At 36.8% G+C, this 18,243-nt stretch overlaps 2 protein-coding genes across 2 annotated transcripts; both read right to left on the minus strand.

Moving 5' to 3' along the window:
* Positions 1-93: 93 nt before the first annotated feature.
* Positions 94-8,057, minus strand: LOC128020957 (mitochondrial intermediate peptidase). Its single transcript, XM_052607786.1, has 19 exons — positions 7,715-8,057; positions 5,967-6,140; positions 5,797-5,885; positions 5,629-5,715; positions 5,040-5,103; positions 4,767-4,949; positions 4,422-4,578; positions 4,261-4,309; positions 4,118-4,178; positions 3,952-4,004; positions 3,717-3,870; positions 3,526-3,603; positions 2,406-2,610; positions 2,196-2,305; positions 1,998-2,072; positions 961-1,077; positions 724-845; positions 389-462; positions 94-293 (listed from the first exon to the last, which is right to left on the minus strand). The coding sequence occupies exons 1-19, from the start codon at positions 7,844-7,846 to the stop codon at positions 208-210; spliced, it is 2,070 nt and encodes a 689-aa protein (XP_052463746.1). The 5' UTR covers positions 7,847-8,057; the 3' UTR covers positions 94-207.
* Positions 8,058-9,855: 1,798 nt separating this feature from the next.
* Positions 9,856-13,580, minus strand: LOC128020959 (high mobility group nucleosome-binding domain-containing protein 3). The gene is made up of 6 exons (XM_052607788.1): positions 13,336-13,580; positions 11,401-11,427; positions 11,272-11,301; positions 11,125-11,160; positions 10,918-11,025; positions 9,856-10,845 (listed from the first exon to the last, which is right to left on the minus strand). Exons 1-6 carry the CDS (start codon positions 13,351-13,353, stop codon positions 10,798-10,800), a joined length of 267 nt encoding a protein of 88 aa, XP_052463748.1. The 5' UTR covers positions 13,354-13,580; the 3' UTR covers positions 9,856-10,797.
* Positions 13,581-18,243: the final 4,663 nt, after the last annotated feature.

The raw sequence follows: 18,243 nt of genomic DNA on the forward strand, positions 1-18,243 counted from the left end.
CGCACCTACCATCACTGAAGTGTGCTGAAGGTCAGTTGATTTCTGCACAAAGTACTTAATGTGAAACTGAGGCCCTATAGAAGTGACGCCATATTTTCATGTTGCCTCACATTTTAATAAAGTTTATAAGGCAGCAAGACATTAGGAAATAGTTTGGTGATACCCAGTGTATGAGACCGAACACATAACAATCATCTTTCATTTCTACTAAACTGAGGATTTGACATTTGCATTAAGGTCCAACACTAATGCATCGACAAAGTCTTCAATGGTAGGGGTTTTCTGTAGCATTCCTGAGAATCAAAAATATGAGTCCGTTAATATTTACTCTTAAGACTGACAGTTAGCGAGGTCTTACAGAAAATGTCATTTCGAGTGGTGTTTTTACCTTGGACCATCAGCACAGGCTCTTTGCTGCCTCCATGAGCGAGCATCTCTCTGCGATAATGCTCTCCCATCACTCTGAAAATAACAGTTCAAGTTCCTTATTTAGAACAGACCTCCTATACAACTACAGATATTTGTGTATGTTTGATAGTGAACACCAGTTTGACATTAAATGTAAATAGAATTAGAAATAAGTATTTCCAGTGACCATTAGTACCAGTTTGATGTACATTATCTGTACACTCAGTATTCATCATTATATATATATATATATATATCATGCATAAGACAAAAGTGTTCTAAATGGCATGAGGAGTTGAAATCTCACACACTGACCTGCTGAAGGGGTCCTGTAGAAAGCACTGCCTCCACACCATCGAGGCAACCGCCCTGGACATGAGGTAGGAGTAATATTTAGCACCATAGCCAACCAGGTGACTAAATCTCAGCTGCCAAGCCTATATCATCAGAAAAAAAATTAAGATAAGCATTTAATTTGTAAAATTACAGGTCATGAAACAAAAAAGTAATAATTAGACAAACGGCAGAATTGTCTGTGATGCTACTACTCACTGTGTCTTTAACATATGGTAACCCGTAAAATCTCTCCTGCATTTCTCTGAGGATGTCGGTGGTTGATCTGTATTGTGGTTTTCCATGATAAACCTGGTCCAAAGCTGCATAGAAAATCTGTAAAGAGAAGAATCACTAGAAGACTTGATATATATAAAGCCTAATGTATCATATTACGCACATTTTAATGCATCCTAAATTATCAACAATCGAAAATTTTATGAAAAACTTATTCTATCTACTGCATGCCTTCTGTCGTCTGCTTGATTTTTTTTTTTCTAAAAGCTTTTTAGTTAAATTAATAGTTGTAGTCAACATTTTACATACACTTTGCAGTATCAAATTATATTAATTATTTTACCTGTATGATATTTTTTATTTTGTACTGACCTGAAAAAGATATTTTACATAAAATATATTATATTGTCCACAATAGAAAATAATAGTTTGAATTTATGAAAATTACCCCGGTCAAAAGTTTACATACGCTTGATTCTTAATACTGTGTTTTTACGTGGATGATCCACAGCTGTGTTTTTGTTAAGTGATAGCTGTTCATGAATCCCTTGTCCTGAACAGTTAATCTGCCCGCTGTTCTTCAGGTGCTAAAAATTCTTTGGTATTTCTGCATCTCTTGAGCATTTGACTCCTTTCCAACAGTGATATTGAGATCCATCTTTTCACACTGAGGACGACTGAGCGACTCGTACGCGGCCATTACAAGTGTTTTAAATGCTCTCTGATGCTCCAGAAGGGAACATTAGGTAAAATAATTAACATTTTGCAGATACTGCAAAGTCTATGAATTTTTTTTTACCACAACTATAGTTTAGGTTTCAGATCTCTGTTCATGAGTCTTTTTGATGTGATATATTTCCACAGTCTTTAGAAGTAAATGTAATATTGTTAGAAATATTTCAAGTATCTACTCAACTACAGTTTACATCCCACAATTACTGCTGACTCATTAAAGCTGACTTCATTCATACAGGCACAATAGATCTCCATCACAGAGTCATGATATCTGTTTTTAATACCTGTAGCTGAGTATCAGCAGCACTACAAACCCTCTTAGACTCACATAAACGGGACACTAGGTTCTCGGGAAGAGGCTGGAGAGAACAAAAGACAGATGTAACATTAACATTTTTTTGTCTCCCTTAACATGCAGTTCTTCTGATGGGGTTCAGATAGATATACAATGATCTCTGAAGCAGGCATGTGCAAAAACCTACCTCTCCAGTCTGATAATGTCGTGCAAACCGGCTCAAAACTCGATAATCTGAGGCAAAATACTCCATCAGAATGGAAGGGACTTCGGCAAAGTCTGTGGAGCACCTGGTTCCTTTATAGATATATAAATAAAATTCAGATGAGTTAATTTTCATGTAAATTCAATTTACGCATAAGCACAACACAATCCTGATTATTAATTTAACTCTGACCTGTGACGTGCTGATAGTGTGTCCTGCCTAACATGGAGTGCATGGCATGTCCCATCTCATGAAAGAGGTTCTCCACCATAGAGGGGGTGAGCAGAGATGGGGTTCTGCCACTGGGTGGAGGTAAACTCAGCATCAGCACCACAACAGGCAGCTGGTAAACACCATCTTCCCTCAGCCGCCCACCACGGATGGTGAAGTGGCAGTCCTGCCATATATAGAAATAGTAGTTTAAAGGGACAGATAAAGTAAAATATGAATATATATATATATATATATATATGTATATATTTTATATATATATGATGTATATATGTACACACACTATTCTTGATAGTTTGGGGAATTTTTTAATGTTCTTGAAAGAATTCACTTATATATGGAAGGCGGTTTCTGCTGTTGAATTAAAAAAATTGGGACTCATGTCACAAATTGAACTTTATATCTTGCAATTCAGAGGACAAATAAAAGCTGAATTTATACATCGCAATATTTATTTATTTTTATTTTTTACATCTTCAAGTATGTGTCTCATAATTCTAATATTGTTTTCTCATAATTGCAAGTTATAAAATCCGAACTGCAAGAAAAAAATCTGAATTGTGAGATAGTCACAATTTCCTTTTTTTTTATTCCTTGGCAGAAACAGGCTGCCATACTTATAAATGAATACAGTAAAACGGTAATGTTATGAAATATTACAGTTTGAAATAATTTTACAATGTAATTTATTCCTGTGATGCAAAGCTGAATTTTCAGCATCATTACTTCAGTCTTCAGTGTCACGATCTTTCAGAAATCATTCTAATGTGTTGATTTGCTGCTCAAAACAATCTTTCTAGTTATTATCACTGCTGAAAACAGTTGCGTTTCTTAATACTTTTTGTGGAAACTGATGGAAAGGTAGAAAGAACAGCATTTATTTAAAATAAAAATCTTTTGTAACATTAGAAATGTCTTTACTGTTACTATTGCTGAATAAAAGTATTAATTTCGGTCCACAAACTTTTAAAAGGCACTTTTGGTATTTGTGTGTGTTTATTAGTTTAACCAATATTCTGCATTATACAATTGAATTATACATCAGCATTATACAGAATCAGTTGAGAGCAGCCAGCCTTACCTGGTGAGGTTTATCAGGTCTGCGGAAGAAATCACAGTAGATGTATCCCAGCAGTCCCTCTGTTTCATGGACCACAGCCTGTTAAGAAACAGTCAATACAGTGGCGCTTCTATATTAATACATCTATGATCGATCGAAAGGAGAGCTTGACTTGAAAACTGAGCAAACAAAGATGGAGGACAGAATCTTACAAGCTTTCGAACATCTTCACTCCACAGTTCGCCCATCTTCGGGTGCTCCGCTTGAAAATAAACCCCCAGAAGCTGTGTGAAGAGGCAGTTGAGTCCCTCCATGCAAGCACCCAGAGAGAAGTACGGGCTGTAGATGCTGGGATCAATGTTAAACCTGCAGGTACATGCATGTGTATGAGGATAAAAATTAAGCAGATGGCATATCCAGAGGGATGTATACATGAAAACACCTTACATTTCAGTTCGTATGGCACTGCTCAGGTACGCATGATCCCACGGCATCACTTCCTGACATGTTTAAAACAATATTTTGAAAATCTGTCTGCATTTGTGATGCAAAAAAAAAGAAAAGGAAAACAGCATTCCCAAAACAAATCCTTAGCAATAAAATAAACATTTACAGGATTTGTTGTGTGTGTTTTCTTCTTCACTTCTTTCATCATCTTGAAGTCCTTTGATGTTCTGTATTATGACAAACAAACAGAGTAAACTTCAAACACATCAAAGACTCCCATTCAAAAACAGCACTTAACCTGAACAGTACCTGTCTGAGAGTTTTTCGGTTAGCAGCTTCAAAAACTTCATCACGGTCTCTGTAAAACAAATATGTTTACAAATTCGTTTTCGTTTCTCCTTCGTTTGCAGCTGTTACATAAAAGTAGCTATGAGGACTATAGCCAGCAGATGACGCTCTGATTATTTTACCTGGGGTTTTAGCCATTGTTCCTTTCAAAGCCCTGTGTGCAAACGACTCATAGCCCACTAATGTTGCCAGCTCATGTCTACAAGCCAAAAGCTCATCCAGACAAAGCAAGAGACTAGTGTTGGGGTACAGAAAGATTTTATACGCAGCTTCCCGCACCTACCAGAGGGAAGAAAAAAGACGCTTACGAAACATGCAAATTAAAGCGAACCTTGCTATAAAGCTTGGGTAAACAGCCAACAGCATATCACACCACAGGGACGTGATGGATTTATGTGCACCTTTAAGCTCAAGCAACAAACAAAGAGATGGTAACAACATAAACAGAATCATTTGATCACACGCACCAACTCATTAGGAGAGTCAGCATACAACCCGCCGATCTGAACACGGTTCCCATCTATGGAAAAGCAGTGGCGGATGTGTTCTGGCAGAACTTGCTTATCTATGGCGTTTGGGAGCTGAGAGCCGCTGAGAAACTCGTGGTAAAGATCCAGCAGCTTCACATTCAGAGCGACAGCCTTACTCCTCTGAGATGATTCATAAAGAAATATATTTATAAAATCAGAATGATCACATTAAAGAGGGCTTGTATTTTGGATTTAAAGGATTGTTCTCACCTTTGAATAATCCAGATGTATTCCACTGATCTCAAAATCAAACATGAAGAGCTCTGCCACTCTTCTAAACCGGCAACAGAAACATATGAAAGAAATTGATAAAAAATGATAGTAATAACATTTATATCATTTCAAAAAGCTTGTATTTTAAATAAATGCTGTTCTTTTCAGCTTTTTATTCTTCAAATAATCCTGAAAAAATTTAGCACTGTTGTATATTAATGTATATTAAACAGCATAACTGTTTTCAGCATTGATATTTGATTTTATTGATATTTCTTGAGCATCAAATCAGCATATTAGAATGATTTCTGAAGGGTCATGTGACATTGAAGACTGGAGTAATGATGCTGAAAATTCAACTTTAACATTACAGGAATAAACTACCTTATAAAATATATTAAAACACAAAACATTATTATATTACATTATATTTTGATCAAGACTTCTTTCAAAAACATTAACCAATCTTACCGATTCTAAACATTTGAACAAATATAAACAGTTTTTAGACTACAGTCATTTCAGAAATACATCTTCTCCTGTTTAACTTCAAATGTAAATAATGTTTAATAAGAAGTTCACCTGCCTTGTGTCTGAGTCCAGTGTGGCCAGAACAGCCTCGTTTCCCAGCAAATTCTTCAGACTCTGACACAAATCAACGTTTGTATTGAGTCTGTAATACACATAAAAATTAAAATAAGACACAAATACCATTTAACAGTACTGCCAGAACAACCAGATGACAGAAACACACATTTCCACAACAGTTCCAACTTCAACGCAGGTCCTTTCCGCTGCCTCCCGGAACGCAGCATCCGGATGAGCCACTTTGATGAAATCTGCCTGCAAATGAAATGCTTGTGAGATTTAACAGACCCCTAGCAAGAATCACAGTTTACGTTACACCAACACAATTAAGTTTACCAGGTCTGCAACTCTGCATAAGCTGTCAGATAGCTGATCAAATGTCTCCACAGTGACGGCACCAGGAGGATGTGTGCAAGCCTTGTGGACCAGAAACTCTGCCTCCCTGAGAGCCTGATGCTGAGCCATCTGGAACCCGGCAGGACCGCTGAGCTCTGGTACTCCAAACAGACCCTGAGCACAGAGAGGAGAGAGACTGACTTTAACTTTGCACAGCAAAAAAAGACCTTTCCAAAATGTTTGAACATCCCCCATTAATTTCTTTTTGTAAAGCAAAGAATTTAAAGAGCTTTTTCGTTAAGGCTTATATATGTACAAGTGTATTTAAAGTTGGATTTCTTCAAGTGTGAGTGTTGCCCCTTTTCTAATTGACAGAGCAAAACAAGGCCATTAAAACTTTAATAATTTTAATGCAAGCCTGTTTCTGCCAATGAATTAATTTGTTTTTTGACTTTTTATATCATAATTCTGACTTTACTTCTCATAATTCTGAGTGTACATCTCACAAGTCTGACTTTCATATCTGCCAACTGAGATTTAAACTCACAATTGGAAGATATAAACTCACAAATGCAAGAAAAAACATTTTTCTTGCAATTTTAAATTTATATCTCCCAAATGGTAGTTTGGGGTCATATGACCCATGCTAGGGGTCATATGACAATTCTAAAAATAACATTATTCTGTGTATTTGGTGTAATGCAATGTGTTTACGTGGTTTAAGGTTAAAAAAACACAATATTTTCCACAAACTGTACATTACTGTTTCTCCTCTATGCCTCGCCTTCTGAAACGTGCCAATTTTAACAAAGCTCTTCGTTCTGAAAAGCGAGGTGTGCTCTGATTGGCCAGCTATCCAGTGGGTTGTGATTGGCTGAATGCCTCAAGAATGTGACGTAAATGTTACGCATCTCACCATACTGTGATGCCGTGTGTGACCAGACAAAACCAATAAAACACATTACAAACAAGGCATTTGTTGCATCCAGTGGGGACATAATTTTAAGGATTTAAGGCCAATTCAAAGCAAAAACAGTAGGTAATTCGGCCGGGGATTTTTACGGGGGTGGTGAGAGAAAAACACTGACATCCTCCGTCCGAATAGGGCTTTATACTCTCGTTTTAAGTTAAGCTTTCTTTCTTTGCATGTTCATCTGGGTGGCGTTATGCAAATCTTCCAACATCATGACATAGACATGTGGGGGTGTGTTTGAATGAGCCGTTTAGGGGGCGTGGCTGACTCTTAGCTTTTATAAAGAATACCTCTTTGAATTTGAGGTTTTAGTCTTTGTAACTTTAAAGATCTTCTATTTGCACCAAGCGCTTGTAACATTACAAAGAGAAAAGAAAAACTGAAATTACATCTTATAACCAATCTCGCAACTGTGAGATAATTGCCAGAACTGTGAGATAAAAAAGTAGCAATTACCCCCTTTTTTTTCGTGGCTGAAACGCACTTCCATACATTTGCCAATGCATAAAAATAATATAATCATAATGCATTGTGAGCAATACAAATATACAAAAAATAACATATTTACATTTAAAACACTTTATAAAAATTAACATACTTTTTACAAAACACAACTAACAAAATAAATAAAGATTAAATACTTATAAAAGCTTTATACAAAATAACAATAATTAAATAAGACAGACAGATACGTGCACCTAAATTCTTCAACTGTTAAAGCATATATTATAATGTATTATAAAAGTTTTTTAATAATATATTATAAAAGTCTCACCACATTTTTCTGTAAATGTTCACATCGTTGGTGCTGCTGAACATTAAATGCTGCTCCGACGGCAGACCATGTGTTGACGCTGCGTCCGTAGAGCGCGTGAGAGCGCTGCAGCAGGAGACGCGAGCTGCGCATCACTGACCCTCACACACAACACTGTTTAACATTACAGCATAAGCTTCTGAGAAAACTCCCTGTGAAACAACCAAGCCGGATCGGCTCTTGCAAAGTATTATGCAAACATAAGTAATTAACTCAAGTTTCCCAGCGTGTAAAATCTGCAGAGATCAGCTGTGGATTTCCCCTCTCCTGTGGAAACGCCAGAGTAGATTTCACTTCAGCACTTTCTATAATCAACAACGAAAACGTTCAAAAATCTTTAGTCATGAAATTATCATCCAGAAATGCAATTACATTTATATTGTTCAGAAATGTGATACGTTATGTTTAGCAATGATGTGGTTAATTAGGGTTTGTTTCATATACTAACGAAACTGCGCGGACGTTTGGGTAAATGATATGTGACGTCAAGCTCAGAGTAAATAAATCCAACCAAAGCAGCAAACAAAAGGTCGCTCTGTCCTTGTGCTTCATTAATACACAAGCGAAAATGTTTCACACGAAGATTAAGCTTTGTTGTTTAAGTTAATGGCCGGTTTATTCAGTCATTTGTAGAATTAATGTTGGTTTAAAATCTGAAAATGAAGAGATTATATGCGTCACATACTGGCCAAAGACTTTTGAATTATATAAATATCTTGTGTTATATTTGTATTATCTTGTGGGTCACATAGGCTTGTTTTCCATCTCTTTTATATTGAATGTTCATAAGGAAGCATTAGCTTTGTAAACCAACATTAGAAATAGCTTGAATGTGGCACTAGAAACAAAACTCAAGACACTCCCTTGCCTTAAACTGAAGTGAGTTAGAATATAAACAAAAACCCTTATGGCAAACATTATCTAGGTCATCACAGTCAAAACTGAGAAACTTTGGGTGGGGGTTGGGGTTACCATCACATATGGTGGGCAATTGCTCATCCAGTTATCTTATTAGTTAGATTTTCTTTTGGTGTGGGAATGACTGTTGATGTCACTTCCTGTGCCAGGTGCCACTTATGAGCTTGGATCCATCTGCCTCACATCTGAATTGGCATTTAAGATACTCACATCGACTAATAACATGTGAATGGGAATGGTTTCATATGTGTCCATATTCATCTGTCATATTAAATGAATAAAGTATAAGAAATAGACCATCAAATTCTTGGCATTGCATTTAAATCCCTGCACATTATAAAAACCATCAGAGAGCTGTCAGATTCAGTGAAAAACAATCTGAATGCTCTTGGAGGAAAATGAAAAAGCAAATCTTCAAACACTTTTGTAAAACAGTTATTCACCATACCAAAGAAATGTGATTTTAGCCATAAAGTGACATTTTGAATTAACATAAAATAACAAATCCATGTGTTAGTTACTTTTCAAAAGTACATAACTGTAAAGAAAAAATGTTTTACCTGGATCCTAAATTAAAGAGAATTAGTTCAAAAACATTTACTCATTCCTAGACAACTAGTCATTCTAAAAAGTACACATATGAGATAAGATTTCTGCACTTTCAAATGATGTAATTTGTTCTGCATGTACAATGTATGGTATATTTAAAAATACCATTGTATCACTAAAATCATAGTTGCTTGAAATAAAACAAATGTTAACAATATATATATATATATATATATTGTTAACATTTGATCATGAACTGGGTGATTAAAATGAGATCAGATTTCTGCACTTTCAAATGATGTAATTTGTTCTGCATGTACAATGTATGGTATATTTAAAAATACCATTGTATCACTAAAATCATAGTTGCTTGAAATAAAACAAATGTTAACAATATATATATATATTGTTAACATTTGTTTTATTTCAAGCAACTATGATTTTAGTGATACAATGGTATTTTTAAATATACCATACATTGTACATGCAGAACAAATTACATCATTTGAAAGTGCAGAAATCTGATCTCATTTTAATCACCCAGTTCATTTAATACATCAATCTTTTAAAAAAATTCAAGTATAACTACACCTACAGTAATGAATGTAACTTCAAAAATCAAAGGGAGAACCGGGTATCACAACTGATTTTTTTTATTGTCTTGAACCATAACACACAAGAGATACATCTATAAACAATGATCAAAAGAAACTGTACATTTATACTTGATATCCAAGTCCCACAAAAATAATGCTACTGCTGGTCAGAACGCTTTACAACTAAAGAGATTTTACACCTAATGACTTCCACGAATTTTAATAATGCATTTGGTTATTTAAGAATCGCTGGCTTTGCAGATATTCATCCCACGTCTGCCATCGGTGCCATAACACAAACTCAACTCCAAGCCCCAAAAATCTTTTTCCTAGCAGTTTTACTAATTTATTGTGGTACTATCACAGAAAAGACGAAATCAATACACATGAAGCACAGGCCTGACATGAACTCCAGTACTAGAGAAAGTGTTTATTTAGCAGAAATGATAATGGAAAACTACAGTAATGCAGTTAATATAAGGAACACAGCTTACAAACGTTCTACAAGTAATCTTTCGCCTTATAAACAATGAGTTTTTTGCCCACCCCTCCCTCCCCGAAACACACATTACAGGTCACACACGCACACACACACCCACAGACACACACAAAAACAAAAATCCCTCATAGAGCCAATGGAATGTTAGTCATTCGGACAAGCTCGGCAAGATGTCCAGCTGTCTGTGTGAACGACATGCTTGCAACCTTCCCCTCTACCTCGCACTTAGAAAGCAAAAGCACAGAGGGGGAAAAACTGCCTGTCGATATTAACCATGACGGTAGTTTTTTCTGCCCAATGTAAAAACGCTGGATATGATGAGATCACTTTCAAAATGTTTATTTTCTTCCATAAAAAATGTGTCTCTACAATCAAACTACTAAAAAACCTGCCTTTAGAAAATAGTAGATAAAAATATTCCCCTGAATTGTACAAGAAAAGAGGTACAGGGAGTGCTGGTAAAAGATGAGACCTCAGCAAAGTTATTCCCCGTCTTCTCCCTTCTTGTCGCCGTCTTCTGTTGCCGATGCCTGAAAAACATCACTGGCGTTAGATTACATACGTATGTATATGTAAAATTTCCCAGTATATAACTATGTTACCTCTTCGTCGGCTTTTGTTTCTCCGTTTTCTGCGGGCACGTCCTCTTTCTTCTCCTCCTCCTTGGGCTCCTTGGGTTCCTTTGTTTTCTTAGGCTTGGCAGCCGCCTTCTACAATGTGTTAAATCATTTTTTTATATTACTGCCAAGTTATAATTTATAACTTAATTTAGGTTTGTATCATTCTTCTTAATGAAAGACTCTTGTTACCTTTGGCTTAGGCTCTGCCTTTGGGGTTGCAGGTTTCTAAAAATGAAAAAGTTATAATACATCAATTAGCTAATAAAGATTATAAATAACTGCCGTGTGTGTTAAATGAATGAGAACTGAATATAAAAGTAGAACATGAATACTCACGTTTACCAACCTCTCCGACCTTCTTTTTGGCTGCAAAGTAATAACACGTTTAAAACATGCAATTCAATACTTATTTTAAAATTAAAATTAAACCTTATTTCTGTGCAATAAGGAGTGAGATCTGCTTACCTCAGTAACTTCAGCATCATTGTTCGCCTATGGGGGGAAAAAAAAGTATTATTCTCAAGTCCCATCACTGTCATTTATAACAGATTCAACTGTATAACACAAGTTGCATGTAGAAAATGGCTAGATTTATTAGCTTTAACAGTCTAGCTCATCAGGTAGGGATGAGAATTGTACAAATCTATTTTATTTTGATAATTTAATCATTTTAAATAATTAATAACTTGAATAATTATTTTAGTACTTTTGAGAAAACATGTTTTGAGAATATTTCTTCAAATGAGATAACAGAACAGATATAATAAATCTGAAATAAATGTAATAAAAATGCAAAAGATGTTTACAGACTTTTTAACGACTTTTCATAATTCTAGAGGCCAGCAAATCATGACAGGATATGAATAAAGCTACGTTGACATAAATCCTTAAACATTAATTTAAGCGAGCCTTGAGTAAAGTTACATCATAACACAAGAAACAGTTTTTGATTCCTTTCCATTCAGACATGACCAAAGTAAATAACTTCTGGTTTCATAAGTGAATCAGTTTTTATCAACTGTGAATTTAGTAACCGCTCTAACTGATTTATTAGATTCATTAGAAAGGGGCTAATAAAAGCCATTCCATAAGGAACTGGAATAACGGAGTTGTTTTTAATTGATTCACTAAGAAACGTCTCATTCGAGTCATTGGTTCGAGAAACGGTCTCACTGATCGCCACGTATGGTTTTGATTCATTATTAAAAAGAATCGGATCATTTGAATCATTCGTTTGGGAATTAGACTACCCGGGTTCAAAAGAATCGGATCATGAGTGATTCGCTCGGTGTTCGTACATGGTTGCTCTACGTTTTGTACTTTTTGTCGATTATTTCTAAATGACTCCCAAAGACACAGCCGGTACATAATCAGTGTTTATGTTTTGCCTCCGTTCTCCAATACTGTGCTGCTCCGTCCGTTTTTATTGCAGTCTCGCGCGCACCGCCCCCTTCATGCGTACAGTCTCATTCAACGATGATTAATGGAGATTTGCTCTCGCCTCACCGACCCCGCTCCATGACATTCCCGCCATTCGATTTCAAACACAACATCCCGAGGTGCACAGCCGCAAGAAAAAAAAACACTTACGTTACAGAATATACCAGAATAATAGGAAACACCAAACAGTGGCGCTATGATGTGCAAGAATACCGCCATTGCATAATCTGGCACATGCACGAACAAATATACCGAGACGCAATCGTGCACTACAGCCCTAATGCACGAATTAAATCCCTAATGCGCGTCTATGATCTGCAGGATAAAATATTGCACCGTCTGTCACCGTGTTTTCAGACCCACAGCGAGTTTAAATCATCAGGGTTGCGCTTAAGGGCAGCCATGACACTAAAAAGACCCGAGCCTTTACAAAGACATTTACGTGCAATTGTAGCCAACCCTACTAAAGATAAAAACTGCATGTGATAGATAAATTAACAAATATCCCATGCAACAATCTGATTTGATCTCCCGCGCGCGACAGTTCAGGTTGCCCGACTGTATAAGCTGCACATAAACGAAAACTAATATCGTTACACCCCCTTTGTCTGATGTCGACAGGGACTTCGTCCATTTGTAAACAAAAACACGACACATACACACACAAATTAATAATCTACGTCCGCGCATGTGTGAAAATCAAGTTGGGTTTTAATTAATTTGATGGAGAAAAAAATCTCAGTAGCGCGCTCTCAAATCAAAACGCATTTATTCAAACACAAGAATATGCAAACAAAAATGCACGAATACTAATGCAATTGGATAAAAATAAACACATTTGTATGCAAAGTGCACTATTGCACATGCACTATTCTTTTGATTCCGCTTTTGCTTTTTATTAACTGCATGTTCTATTAAAGATGGTGCTTCGATAAATTAGGAAACCAATGCGCTACTTACTTTGCTCCTTTTAGGCATGGCTGTGGGTTTGTACAACGCGCAAAAATCAAAGCGGTTAAAAATGCAAGATGCACGGATTTAACGCTGAAAAACAGTCGACACTGTGTTGAGCTCGGTTAAAGATTCACACAGTAGGTTTGAGCACAGTATAGGAACACGTTAACGCTCGTCCGAAACAAAAACCTGCTCAAACCGGATTGGATTCTCCTCCTCCTCCTTCTTCTTCCCTATTCAATTCATCACAGGCCGACCTGACAGCGAATCTTCGATTCCCACTATTGCGAAGCCCCAGCTTATGAATATTAATGATATATTGATGACGCAACCTGGCAACTTTCCGTAAGCGTCCAGTCACTTACCTTAATTAATATTCATGAGCCATGCCATAGAGATAGTAGGAACCGCTCATTGGCCAGCAGACTACAGTTCCCTTGCCAACGACTGCCTTTAAACCAATCCGAATGAACGCAATTTTGCTAATTTAATATTCATAAGCATCATCTTCACCATAGTAGGATTATCAAATCCGTCTCTCCACCTCCTGCTCCCGGTGATTGGCCCAAGGAGACTGACTGCACATTTTCAAATCATAGCAAAATACCCCTGTGGACACTTTTGCGTGCCAATCAGTTGGTATATTAATAGTTTTTGCAATGACTTTGAGCTTTTGAAGGGAGATTTTATTGGTTGTGTTGTCGATTTAAAATGTTAGGTAAATCCCAAATCATATTGCCATCTTTAATTTCCGTGCGATTAGATCATAAATGTTGCACAATCTAAGGCTTTATTTTTTCATTCTTTTTTATGGTTTCCAGATGTGTGCGAGCTATTTTAGGAGCCGGATTTGAAAGGGACCTCTGAGCTGTTGGGCTTTTAAAGCTTTTAAAGGTTTTGCAGGAAAAAAAATGGCCACTGTGCACAGAAAAGATTTCACCTGTGAAAAATAAAATACAAATTCTTGCCATTGTTGAAATCTACAGGGCCATTAGTATTTTCACCAACACAAAATTGTTTTAATCCAGTTATTTCTATGTTTTGCTGTAGTGTGTCAGTAGTAAATATGAATTTACATTTCCAAACATTATTTTTTGCCATTAATTGTAATAATCCAGTGAGATTTTTGTTTGCACAAGGAGTCTGACAACAGCCGGTGGTCCACACAGAGATCTGATCTCACCATCATCCAGTCTATCTGGAATAACATGAAGAAAGAGAACAAACTGAGACAGATCAAATCCAGAAGAACTAGCAATGTCTCCAAGATTTCAAAAAATGGTGCTCTGAAATCTGTCATAATGTATGACCTAAAATGTACTAAACAGCTTAGTGTCATCATACAACACATTGGTATCAGCAAAGAAAATTTTCTCATCAAGTACCATATTTTTGCTATATAATGTTCTTGAGTTTGCTACAATTCTTTTGAGGTTAAAAAAAAGTCTTGACATTACAATACAGGATCTTCTAGCACCAGTAAATGTAGTTCTAAATAAATGAAGCATAAAAACTGATTTGTGGAACTTAAAAATATCTCATAAGGCATAAGTGGAATTTTTTATGTCCAAGGTCCCCATTTCTAGGGTTCCTGTATGTTCCTAGTCCACAACGTCATGAAAATCAGTCATGTCTTTTACTACATTGCTATCTCCTTTTCCAGACCCTTGCAATTTCACAATGACCACCAGCAAGTCCCTCCCCGCCGGTCCCCTCCCCCATGAAGTTGTCCCATGTCTATGTTCCTGCAGGACTGGGATGGGGGTGGGTGTTGTAGGTGTGGCCGCTGAGTTTCAGATAACAGGTCACGATTAAAGACTGTTGCTATCCTTTAACTTCAGTTAAGACAGGAAGGAAAGGGGCACTGAAGTGATCTGTGCCATGCTCGATTTCAAAGCTGCTAACTAAGCATACATGTGAGGGTGAGATCATTGAGCATGTGTGATCACGTCATTGAGAGAACACATAACACCAGTGTACAATGAGGTCCTAACAACTCAAGAGCACCATCTGAATGTCCTCAGTGTTTGCTTTATTTCACATGCTAAACACCTACGTACTCCCAATCTCTGTGTGTGTTTACTTGCAAAGAATTCCAATGTTTCTAAGGACAATCAAACCATATAATTTTAGTAGCTTATTAATATAAATGTGTACAAAACGGAAAACACTGTATGATGTCGCTATGCAAATGCCATGGCATTCTGAATGGGTTTAATGATTTTCTGTGTGGTGGCAAGGGCTAGTTGCATAAAAGGTCTTAAAAGGTTATCATATATAAATATATATTTTTTATTTAATCCAAAAATAAGATGGATTACCCTGCTAGTGTGTCAGACTAGCTCTTAAGACACTGTAGAGGCTATTATGTTAACTGGCCCCTGTCTGGTTTCTAGAGTGTTGCTATGCATTTTCTAGGGTGTGAGTGGTTTCATCTGGTTGTTGAGGTGTTCTGGGTGGTTTTATGGTGTTGTTATGCATTTGCTAGGGTGTAAGTGGATTTTAGTATGTGGCTATATGGTTGTGGAGGTGTTCTGGGTTGTTTATTGGGTGTTGTTATGCATTTGCTAGGGTGTTCTGTTTTGTAATTCAAGTGTTTGTAGCTATGTGATTGCTAGGGCATTGCTATGCATTTGCTTGGATTTTCTAAATGGGTTTAGTGTGTTTCTGTGTGGTTGTTATGGTGTTTGTGGAGATTTCTAGGTTGTTGCTATGACTTTGCTAGGAAGTTCTGAGAAGCCTTGTTGTAGTGCATTGCTATGCAGTTGTTAGGATGTTTCGGGGATGTTGATAGGATATTATTATGGATAAAAAAATTTTAAAAAAAAGATCAATGCCTAAAACAAGCAATAGGCCTACAGCAACTCTGAAGCAGTCGCAGGAATTTATGACAAAGAGTGCATTGTGTGCATGTACTAACAATATCACAAATTCTCCGCAAATGTGACTTGTATGGGAGTGTTGCAAGAAAAAATCCACTCCTCAAGAAAGACCACATGCAGACACGACTGAGCTTTGCCAAAAAAAACCACCTTTGAGATTCTGAGGCAGATATGAGACTAAAATTGAATTATTTAGTCTCAACACAAAACGATATCTCTGGCAGAAATACAATACAGCTCCAAATAACAGCATTTCTCCAGTAAAGCATGTAGCTGGTAATATCCTGTTATTGGGTGTTTCTCTGCAGCAGGGACTGGAGCACTTGTCAGGAGAGACGGAAGAATGGATAGGGCAAAATACAAATTCTTGAGGAAAATCTACTGCCCTGTGCCTGAAAGTTGTCGAAGGGAAGAAGGTTTACATTCCAACAGTGACCCAAAGTACACACTAAAACTGAGCACACTGTGGTTGAAGGAGAAAAAGGTAAATGTCCTTGCATGGCCTAGTCAGAGCCCAGACTAAAACTCCACTGAAAATCTGTGGAATGACTTAAAGATTGTAGTTCTCAAACGCTCACCATCAAATTGGGCAAATATCGCAAATAGTCTAAAGACATAACCAAACAGACTAAAGGCTATAATTAAAGCAAAAGGTGGTCCAACAAAACACTGACACAAGAGGGTGATCCTTTTTCCAACTCAGTGATTAGTTTTTTTTTGTTTATTTTCTGATGTTCATGAGAAAAAATGGGGTCTGTCTTCATTTCAGTCTGCAAAGCAACAAAATGTGATTAATTTAAAGGAGAGTGCTTCTTTTATACCCACTGTATACTAACTTCACAAGTTTCACTAGTGACTGCACTAGAGCAAGATCATTTCTATTATTTGTCCTCTTTCATGGACAAGTACTTTCTTCAGTGTAAATGTGGTTAAATTCCTCATATTCTTCAATCTCTTAACCTTTAGGAGAGTTTCAAATCTCGCTGACTCTTTTGCGAGAAGTGTATCACACTTGCTCTGTGTTGCAAGGTATATGATTGGCTGTTCTTCACTCATGTCACACATTCATGTGCATTATTATTATTAAACTCAGGATTAAAGCCTGGGTTGATAAAGAAAGTTAATAATCAGCATAATGGTACCAACAACACTGGATTTGAGTGGTTTGGTTTTGTTAATTCAAGCATCCTGTAACTCTCAATTTGTTGAACTGCCATTAAGGTACAGGCCCAAGGTTTTCTCAATCTTTTTGTGTGTGTGTGTGTGTGTGTGTTGCTATGTGGTTGCTGGGGTGTTTTGGGTAGTTGCATATTGGTTGGGTCCCTCCTTTCGTCTCTTTTTTTGCTTTATTTATATTTTATTTTTATATATGTATAATTAATGATTCAGCTATGGTATTTTGCCACATAGCCACATAGCCATGTTATTTTGTTAGAATGTTACAATGGCATATTTTTGCAAGGAAATCATGTTGTTCCATAAAGTTGAAAGGTGCAATGTGAGGACCGGTATGAATAGATTTACAGAAGGATGTGTTAGATGAGTGAGATTAAGATACCCAGGTCACCTTGAGGTATTTCCAGTAGCTTGAACAAAAGCCTCTTTGAGGGGCAGCACTTCCTGTGGTTCTATCATCCATCTGCCACAACATCTTACTCATTCGACCGCCTTCATATTACCCGCTTGATCATTATATAATCTGCGCACAGACGTTTAATTAAGACTCATTTCGTAGCAAAATCTACCAGACTTCAACTTTGATTTGGTTTGAATATGTCTGTTTGGCTCCAGTCAAACCCAGACCTGCACAGGCACGCCGAAGATGATGATGGTGAATGCTAAAAAATGTAAAACATAATAATCGTGGTGCAATCAAAAATCCTGCCACTAGTTGACTAAGAAAGGTTATAGCAGAGATCGGTGCAATGTAATCAGGCTTGATAAAACATACAGCGATGTTATCGTGGAAACATAGAGATTAAACTTGTACAGTAAAGCTTTGCTGATGTGGTCTTGCAGGAGTGGATACGAG

The sequence above is a fragment of the Carassius gibelio genome, chromosome A10 (genome assembly GCF_023724105.1).
Source record: "Carassius gibelio isolate Cgi1373 ecotype wild population from Czech Republic chromosome A10, carGib1.2-hapl.c, whole genome shotgun sequence".
Taxonomy (NCBI): Eukaryota; Metazoa; Chordata; class Actinopteri; order Cypriniformes; family Cyprinidae; genus Carassius; species Carassius gibelio.